General features: G+C 30.9%; 1 protein-coding gene across 2 annotated transcripts; it reads left to right on the forward strand.

Annotated features, from left to right (window-relative positions):
• Nucleotides 1–4,039: 4,039 nt before the first annotated feature.
• On the forward strand, nucleotides 4,040–6,807 carry LOC123216047 (uncharacterized lipoprotein syc1174_c-like). Of its 2 annotated transcripts, none has more exons than XM_044636401.1 (3): nucleotides 4,040–4,306; nucleotides 5,348–5,488; nucleotides 5,632–5,927. In XM_044636401.1, the coding sequence occupies exons 1-3, from the start codon at nucleotides 4,304–4,306 to the stop codon at nucleotides 5,749–5,751; spliced, it is 264 nt and encodes an 87-aa protein (XP_044492336.1). In that variant the 5' UTR covers nucleotides 4,040–4,303; the 3' UTR covers nucleotides 5,752–5,927. The 2 variants fall into 2 exon arrangements, 1 of the variants encoding a protein (XP_044492336.1); XR_006502186.1 differs by adding an exon at nucleotides 6,552–6,807 and having other exon boundaries at nucleotides 4,074–5,488; nucleotides 5,632–5,845.
• Nucleotides 6,808–10,725: the final 3,918 nt, after the last annotated feature.

Below are 10,725 nucleotides of genomic sequence, written 5' to 3' on the forward strand. Positions count from 1 at the left end.
AATAATTTATACATAGAAATATTTAAGTTAATCTATCTTTATGTAATATTTCATTTTTGACAATACAAATATACTAGATTCAAATGCGCCATAAGAGGAGGAAAAGATAAAATTGAAAAAAAGAAAATCGATGAGTTAAAAAAAAAAAGAAAAGAATAAAATTATCCTACAATTTAGTTAAATGTCAAAATTGCCCTTATAATAAGGTGAAAAATATCAAATTCACTATTCTTCGTGTAAAAACAAAGAGAAAAAGGTTCTATTGAAGAAATTCTCATTGTATCATTAGTAATATTATATGTATAAATACTAAATATAAGACAACAAAAATTCATTATAAAATTATATGATATTTTATTTTTAATTTAAAATCATTTAATACTATAATGATACATAATTATTTAACTTATTCGTATATATTTTTATTGTTACATTATAGGTGACTTAGTGGGCCTCTAAAAGACAAAGCTCATCACAAGAACTCATAAAGCCCCCAAACATAAAAAGGGTAAAACCATCAAAGTGTTGACCAAATTCAGGTATTCAATAATAGTAATAATGTCATTATTTTGTGAACATTGTGCATATTAGTTGTGCAAATAGTTTAATTGCAACTGGAAACTATTCATTCCTTAGTCCGTCACAAAATTGCACCAAAACATTGGCACTCCGTCTTAGTTGTCCATTTCTATCTCTTTTGAATTTGAATCCATTCTCAACCGAATCACCACCATCTATTGGCCTTTAAATTTCCTATTTCCCTTCTCACCACTCAAATAAGGTTGGAAATTGAGTAAATTCCTTGACTCTTTAAGCATAAATCAATTTTAGCTATAATTTTTAATTTGTAAAGATGAGTGAGGATTCATTGTAAGCAGGAGTACACAAGCGTGACGATAGTGCCTATGGGAGTTGGAGCCACCATTGGTGGTTACACTGGTGATGCTTTGCTAGTCACTTGCATGTGTGCATGTTCAATGTTAGAGTCAAGCAAAAAGTGATCAATAATGGTTGTGTCACAATATATATTGTTGAATATGTTTGAACTTATTTCAAGGGTTGTTTGTCTAGGATTTTGCGGTCTTCGATAGCTGAATAATTCTGGTAGTATGATTAATTCACGAAAATGAAAAACACATATAGAGTGTTTTTTCAATATAACTGCATTATTGTCTCATTCGTCCTCTAATTATGAGAGGTTGTGAAGTCATGCTTTCAGAACCAAGTGTAGGCTTACTCCTTGGTATCCACATGAAGTAGTAACAGTGGAGGCTTGGCTATGCTCAAGGCTTGCTAGAACTTAAGGACAACTTTATGGTGAGAAGGAAGGAAAACTTTCTCTCTCTGCAATAACTAGAGTTTTATATAAAATATAAACTATGTATTTTAAAGCGAGAATACATGTATATATATACACTAACATGTTTGCCACCTGGGACTTAAACATGTATTGGGCGGCTCCTCTATGTGTGCTTGGGACTAATGTGTATCTCTAGCATGTACGACTTGGGTGGGAGTTGTCCATGTATACAACTCATGAAAGCTGTATATTTGGTCAATGATTTAATGTGTATATTTTTCCATTTAATTCTCCTATGATTCTTGACATTTAACCCAAAATCATGGGATTATTACCTTAGTGATAATAGGATAAAATCTCACTATAATCCTAATTTGAATTTCAAATTAGATAATACAGATTTGAGTTAATCCTACCAATTCTTGCATACACCCCACCTAACAACTTATGATTATTACACTAAGGTTTTTGAGTATAATGGAATATACTTTGGGTCCATAAGTCTTTTCAAGACTTTAAATTTTCCATCTGAATTCTGGATTGAATCTAACTTGGACAATCCTCATGCCTCTAGGGTTCATCAACTCCTTTTGTATGTGTCCATAGGCTTTCTACTAAGTCGATAGTAAACGAATTAATGTTAGACTCTCGACCTAGTATGTATCCGAACATAGACCAAGATTGGCTTCTAGTAAGCCATTATGGCCACCCCATTAGTAGAGGTTAGTATGTGACTTCTTTTAACCTAGTTATTCGTACAATTTGATTCTTTTGTCATATGATGTCAGCCAAAGGACTACTTCCCACCAAAGTTTAGATGCAATCTCAAAGTCACACTTACAGGGTTTGAAAAACCTGAAATCCCATCGATTGACCAACTGAAGTTAAAATTTTCTATTAGAAATAAGGGTAAAATTATCATTTCACTAATAACATTAAAAAAAATAAAATTTATTACATTATTCTCTCCTAAATTTTAAAAACTAATATTTCACCATTTCTAAATTTTTTAACTTTGAAAAGTCACATCCCCCCCTCCCAAAACCTTAGAATTTTTTTTTCTCTTTGGCCACTTTCTTCGATGATCTGAAAAAGGATGACGATGAAATCTCTTCATCGATGAAGAGATCTAGATCTCTTCCTTGACTAAGAGATCTAGGCCTTGGATCTTTTTGTCTCTAGAGAAGAGATACTTTGCCAAAAAGATTTCAGATCTCTTTGTAGAAGAAGAGATTTGGAATCTCTTTGCCTAGATCTCATCGAATCTTTTTGTCTTTGACAAAGAGATCCATTCCAAATTTGTTTACGTGTGTTGACTAATAGTTTAGGGTGGACAGGGGAGGTCATTGGTGCTAGAGATGGTGGTTGAAGTGATGAAGAAAAAATTTGGGGGGGAAAATGTGACCTTTCAAAGTTAGAAAACTTTAGGTAAGGGTGAAGTCGTTAGTTTTTAAAAGTTAGAGGGAGAAAATATAATGAATTTTATATTTTTTAATTTTATTAGTAAAATGATGATTTTACCCCTGCAATATTATTTTTTAATGAATTTTATATTTTTTAAAGTTAGGAGGTGAAGTTGTTAGTTTTTAAAATATTATTAATAATATTAAAAATAATATTTTTTGTATTTTTTTAATATTATTAGTAATATTATTAGGGTGAATTTTGTATTTTCTAACAAAGAATTTTAACAATAATTACATCAGGAGTGAGAGTTTGAGTTTGAGTTTTTCAAATCCCGTGGGCCTGACTTTGGGATTGCACCTAAACTTGGGTAAGAAATAGTCGTTTGGCCTATGATGTCTCTTCGAGGCTTAGGTATACATTAAGTGTCTCTCTCAGGGTTTCCTGAATTATATAGATTGACTTTTGTCAAGTATCAAATAATATTGAATCAAATATCAGCTCAATCCCAATGTAGACATAGATTTAATTGGTTATTGACATTCGTTAATAGGCCTTAACTAAGATATCAACTCCCGTGCTTAGGAGTGACGAATCCTTTATTGATCTATCATGACCTTTATACAAATCACAATATGGCTAATCACCACATTTCTAGTAATCCTCTAACAAGACTATGTTAGTTTGGTGTCAAATCATGCTGATCCTTATACAAGACGGTCTGGTGACCTTAAGTCTAAAGAACAAATATACCTCTGTTTACTAAAAGAATATTTTTTATAAATATTAGAGCAACCATCCATATGAAATCCTCTGATAGGGTTAGTTCAGTGAATATATCTACAACATGCACCCATGTGTTGCACCGAGTTGTCAACAAACATCTTTGACACACAAGAATTGTCATAATCTTTTTATGAGGTTATTCGACACAATGATAATTTTAACACTATACCCATGCCCTTGTTCAAGGTAATATCAAGTTACAGGCGCTTTAAAAACAGTCACCTATAATGCACATAGGGTTCTCACAATCAAGTGCTAAACACTGATCCCTTTGTCACAGTTAAACTATTCTTATGCATTTGACTAAACATATTTTAATATGTTTTATGGGCAAAGAATGCCATAGGAAATTACATATATGATCTTTATTAATAAACTTGTATCGTCATGGGGATTGACTTTAAGATACTAACCCCAACAACTTATGTATAAGTTAGTTCCTATCTGACAATTTTGAAAGAGATGCTTTTGTTGTTTGGTTAGATTTACTCTTCACGGATGGAAAGTTTTGATTTTACCTTTGTTAGGGGTTAACGTTAATTTTAGTTTACCTGGAAAACATAAAAAACTTTAAAGGAAAATGAGAAGAAGATTAAAAATTGAATTTTGCTGAAGCTTGACATTGAACAACTTTACAGGTTGAAAAAAGGGTTGATCCAACAACTGGGCAATCAACAAGGCGGATAAAAAAATCTTAATTCACTACTTCAAGCTGTTGAGACTTTAATTAACTGAGCACAAGTGAATGCCATTGCAGTTGTGGGATGCTTCCCAGACAATGACGTCGACAATGTCTATGATTACCGGCAAGGAATGGTGAGTTATGTTAAAATATAACAGATTAAAGTTGGAGGTGTATTTTTGGATTATTTATCAAATTTGGATTCAAGGTCATTAGACTAAAAAGAGATGGTTATGCAGTTTATCTTCTGTTTTTTCCTTTCTGTCTTTGTATTACCTTTTCAACTAATCTTATTAATTAAGGCCACTAGTACATGAAGTTATCATAAAATTCCCAGATACACACCATTTGCTTTTCCTAAATCTTGCTAAGCTCTTAGTTACTTTCTGTTAGAACCCACATGTATGTGGAAGCAATTCTCTTCTTTACAAGTGGCAGCCTTAGAATGGAAAGCAAGTGGAAGTTTTAATATCCCTTGGCCTTCCACAAACAAAAATTGGTGGCAATTATGAGGAAGAGGAAGCAGCAGGAAAACAAAAATATAAAAGGGAGTGAAGTGTAGCAGGCTGGGGGTGTGGAAAAATAATCTAAATAACCTGAAGGGGAGTTGCAAATCTCATAAAAATCTGCTTGGGAAGTTGCAGATCTCATAAATATCTGTTTGGGGAGTTGCAGAACTCATCAAAATTCTACAGAAAGTTTGTTATTTTATTTGGTGTGTTATTGTAAGTTAGTTTGTGATCTTTTCATGTACCTTGTCTGAGGTAGATTATTGTATTTTAATGAGTGTTTCTTGTAAGGCAGTTTGTATTGCAGGTACTCGTAAAACTTATACCGGAAGTGTTTCGGTTTTGTTTTCTATTGAGTGAGAGAGTCATTCTGCATAATCCATATTGCAAATATATTTTTCATTTTCTATCAATCGTTACAGTTTATTTGAGTTGTGAACCAGAACCTTGCTGTGTTTCCTAACACTTTCACAACTTTGTCTCAATGGCGAAGGATTTTTCAACTATTTGAAACTTTTTGAGGGCAATAATTTACCCATATCTTACACTTGCAAGACCGTATTAAGCTGTATAATTGTGAGGCTTCTATGTGAACAAGGTGTTGTGTTGTTAGGCTGTATGAACTAGGAAGTTTATATTATTTCACCTTATATTCATGTTTTGCAGGGAATAGATTTATTGGCCGGAGAGGAGGCTGTTATGAGCCATCCAGTGGTGAAGGAATTTCAGGTCCCTTTTGTACATGCTCCTGCTTTATCACCTCTTCCATTAACTCAATTCCTTTGCCCTAAATCAGCTGCTGAGGAGGTTTGTAAACTCATTACACCACTTCCTACTGCGTAATATTTGCCACCATAATCTTGCTTCTTTCTATTACGTTGGAGTATGCATGCATGAGCAGGGCTAGTCTTTTATATGATATTTATTTAAGTTTGAATTCTGTCATACAGATAGGATATACTTTTTTGCCCTGTGTACTAGCTGGGCTGAGTAATGCACCACGGTACTTGGCCAAGAGCTCTGATTCCTTTGAGAAGAGTAGCATATTGGTAGGTGATAAGCAGGGCTGAGTGAGCAGGGTCTTTTATATGATAGTGTTGTTTTCCTATTGATGCCCGCGGAGGAGATGGTGCTCTTGCTCTTGCAACCAGAAAAAGAAAAAAGGTGTACATTCCAAGACATTAACATGTCCATGCACTTTTTTCGTCAAATAACAAATTTATTTTTGACAATCAGTTCCATTTAATCACAGATAACGATGTTCTTTTTAACTTTGAGAACCCAGCCTCATATAGTTGCTGTAGAGGAAAATGAAACAGTTCTCAGCGATATCCGCCGAAATTTTGTTGGGTTTTTTAGATCCCTTCTTACCTCAAGAAACCCAAATTTGTCTAATGGAGAAAGTCCAACTCATTATATTAATAAATTAGGAGAAAATAAGGTTCAACATATATATAAATAATACATAAAAGTCAGAAAAAATAGAGAAAAGATGAGACAAAAACACTATCTTGGTTTTTTTGGTTTGTGTCTGTGGGAGATTTTCGTTCTCTCAATTTCATAGTTGGAGATTACATTTTGTTTCTTAGGTAAGCTGTTATATTTGTTGAGATGTGACTAGTTATATGTTGCAGTTCAGTTTAGATAGCTTTTACAAAAACCTTTTTTTCTCTCATTTATAGTTAAATTGCTCTCAAATTTTAACAGTATTTTAAGTACATTTGGTGCTATATTTTGGATGGTGGAAATTTGTTTTTGATGCCTGTAACATGAAATATAGACTTATAAGTTTGTTATGATATTTTTTATTTTTCTGCGATTGTGTTATTACAATATCTTATACTTCAAAGGGCTGTGCACTCCTTTGTAGGTTGAAAGACATCGAAGAGGTTTGCAAGTTAAATTGTGGTGTTTTTTTTCTATTAAACTTGCTTTTGATTGTTTGGTGTGGTAAAATCATATTTTGATTGATTGTTCGCTACCACATAGTTCAACCAATGAGGAGAGAGTTTAATTTTGGTGTTAATTTGATTGCTTTCTTCCCAACAAATTTGGGATTAAAGTGGTTTGTGTTGATTATTAGGACAAATTATTTCATGATTTTTTTAATGTGAATGCTTTTGTCATCTCTGGAGTCTTTGCCAAGAATGTAAATCTAAAAGCAGAAGCAAAATATATTTTCAGTTTTTATTTTTGCTACTCTTTGACTATGGATCCTTTAATCAATCTTAAGAAGCTGTTGCAATAGTTTGACCGTAAAAAAGCGGTTCAGCCCAAGTGAGGTTGCTCCTTAAAAAAAAAAAAAAAAACACAAAGACATTCGCTGCACTTTGGTTATGCCGACTAATGGTGCTGCGGTTCCAAGTGCCACAACAATCACTCACTGAGACAAGTGTAACTTCTAATTCTTTTTAATAAAGTTAAATAATCAGTATTATAAAATCACGATTTTTTATTAATTTCACGCCAGGTCTTAGCACTTGCGTTTTGTTTTTCTCTTCTTAATTTATTCACTCCTTTCCTGGTTGTTATAAATAAATCATTTTGTAACATACTGCACCAATAAGGCCAAAGAACTATTTTTCACCCAAGTTTTATCTTAATCTTAAAAACATATCTATGACAGATAAAAAATTTAAATATCCAATCATGGGCTAGCTTCTATTAGAATTTTCAATTAAAGACAATAGTAAAATCATTATTTTATCTTTAAATCATAAAAATTTATATTATTTTCTCATTAATTTAGAAAACTAACAATTTCTCTACGATCAAACTTTAAAAAACTGTATTCCTCCTCCAAAGGTTTTTTGGGTCCATGTCCAACGATTGGTCGCAGTTCTCGCTATTGACTGACTTTCCCATCATATTATTTTCTCCTGGTAAACATTCCCACTTGATCGATTTCATCGAACGAAGACGAACAGTCTAGACAATTTAGAAGCTCAATGTTTCAACGTGTTATGGTTGGGTTGGTGAATCAGATAAAAGCAGCAACAACTTTTAATATCAAATGCTTACCTCTAATCCATCAAAATTCACAGTTGGTACCTTGATGAATTGTTTGGCCATTTGAAAGTATCTATTTCAATGATAAGGTTGTTGAAAACTTTCATTTATAGTTTTTCTCGGTCCTAAAACTTTGATGTGACAAAAAACAGAACGTCAATGCTTTGATTTTACTTTATTAGGATAATCGGAGGGTTAGTTTATCTATAATTGCATCACTCGATTGGAAAGAGAAATGATTATTATTATTTTTTTTTTTTTGCCCTTTTGGCTTATATTTAAGTGAGTGATGATAATTTGTTTCATACTTAGTAATTATGTCATGTTCACCATACAACATATGTGTTTATATATGATTATACTATATAATTGTTTATTTTTTATCTCTTCGAAATCATTTAATGATATGTTATTTTATCAATTTATGTGAATAAATTAATAAAATTTGTTTATATATATATAATATTAATCTTTGTCTTGATGCATCTTTGAAAAAGTTGTTTTTGGTATCATACAAGAAATTGTAGATGCCTTGATGATTGATGTTCACTATTGAAATCCATTGTTTCTGATTGGAATTCTATGAACGAATTACATCAAGTACTTACACTTATTGAATAGCTTCACTGTAGCCTCATAGAACCAACTAACATTTGATGATTCATGCACCTAACTAAATAGATGACGAGACATTTAACTATAGTGTTTACTTGTTACTGTTTTTCACTCGAGTTTATTGATTTTTCTGTTGGGTTTTTGGATGCGTTTTTATGTGAAGAAACCCAAATTTAATTTATGTAAAATTCTCAATCCACTATATTCATGAGTAAAATAAGGGTCAGTGCACATGCGTGTTTGTTGACTTAATGACTTTACAAGCTCACGGTTTGATTTGAATAAAATATCAATAAATTTTAAAAGTTTTAAGTATTTATTTATATGTTTAAAATAACTTTTATTAATTTTGAATATAAGGAAAGAGAAATAATTAATAAAAATATAGGTATAATTTTAAAAAATTAAGAGATTAGAATGTAATTTTCATTTGAGTTTGAACTAGTTTTCCTGTTTCGAGCTCAAGCAGGGGTCTTACGAATCAGTAAGCTTGAGCTCTATATATGGTAATTGAATGGAGATGGACGCAACACTACTCAGCTCGTTTGCAAGTATCCAAGAAAGAACGCTTTCATAACATGTTTTTGAAAAAGTTTTTTGTATAAAAAGGGGAAAACTCTCTTTGATAATTTGACAGAACACTCAAATCAATACCAAGGCTAGAAAATTTTGCATTTGAAAGAGATTTTGAATGATCTTTAGAAGATGCTATGAAATGACATTTCATCTTGATTAAAGTATGTGGGTTGCAAAGAAGTGAAAGGGAAAGAAATATATAGAAACTCTTTTGTCCATAATATCACTTAATCCAAAAGTTCTTCAAAGAAGTAAAAGGGAAAGAAATATATAGAAACTCTTTTGTCCATAATATCACTTAATCCAAAAGTTCTTCAAAGAAGTGATTTTATGCGATTTTGATCAGTAGATTTGATAGATTTCGTGATTAAAAGGGTATAAGGATGAATTTTCCAAATCTAAAATTAATGGTGTGCTGATTTTCCTACCTTTGAAATTTTGCTGATATTTTTCTTAGAATAATATTACATATACAAGTGATGATTACTAATTGGTATCGATAAATTGATATGTTATTATATGATTAAGTGATTTAATTATTTTTTATATGTAATTCAAAATTTATTATCTTTTTATATGATAATAAATTATTTTGTTTGTATCGATTAATATTTATTAAAAAAAGTTTTAACTTGAATTTGACTAATTTGAATTGAATATAGATTTAAGTTTGATTGCCTCACCCTTCCCCCTACTCCAAGGGTCACTAAGCAAGGGCATAAGTGACATAACTTATTTAAAAGGCCAAAGGACTATTTCCCACTTATATTTTAGCGCAATCTTTAAAACACATTTACAACAGTTCAAAAACTCAAATATCCACTCATAAGTCAACTTCTGTTAGACTTTTCAACTATAAGTAAAAGTAAAATTGTTATTTTAGTAATAATATTAAAAATATATTATTTTATTTCATTTTCTCCTGGGTTTTGAAAAATCACATTTTAACCTTAATCTCAACTTTAAAAAGTAATATTTTTTTCCCAAATCCCCAAGATTTTCTTTCCCTATTGCCATTGTCAGAGAGAAAAAAAAAACTCTAGGGATTTAGGAGAAAAAATATTATTTTTTAAAGTTGAAGCTAGAGATGAAATATGAGTTTTCGAAACTTATAAAAAAAATGAGATAAAATTATATATTTTTTAATATTATTAATAGAATAAGAATTTTATCCTTATATATGACTAAAAATTTTAACAAAAATTGATTAATCAATAGATATTTAGATTTTGAAATTGATAGAAATATACTTTTGATATTACCTTACAAATTTGGTAAGAAATAATCCTTTAATCTATTTTAAAAAAAATAAAAAATCTGAATATAAGAAAACAATCAAAAGAGAAAAGTGTTGCGACGTGACAAGACTTGACCTCCCATCGAAACTTATGTAGTTGGCATGAAAATAACAAGTGAGTGGGTTGATTTTGTCCACAAGCTCTCCCTGATCAATAAAACCACGAGTTTTTATAATAATTGTCAAATTAATTATTATTGGTAATGCTAATATATAATTAAGAGGTTTAAATTAAAAATTAAATATGATACCGTTGTATTTTAATATGTTATTTTTAATATTCAAATTGATGCCCATTATAAATATATTATTTTTTTCAAATATCTTCATATTTTTATTATCTATACATTTTGCTCATTCATTCATTTCCTTTCCTCCCCAATAATTGAGAACCCTTTATATTTTTTCCAATTAAGAAAGAGAGTCGTAGATGGAGCTTTATTTGGCCACAAATGTGAATCCAAGCTAGGCTGAACAAACTAAGCAACCCAACAATAGATCTAGATTAGTTTTTAGAAAATTGAAAGTGAAATTACACACTTTTGCT

Source organism: Mangifera indica, chromosome 5 (genome assembly GCF_011075055.1).
Source record: "Mangifera indica cultivar Alphonso chromosome 5, CATAS_Mindica_2.1, whole genome shotgun sequence".
Classification (NCBI taxonomy): Eukaryota; Viridiplantae; Streptophyta; class Magnoliopsida; order Sapindales; family Anacardiaceae; genus Mangifera; species Mangifera indica.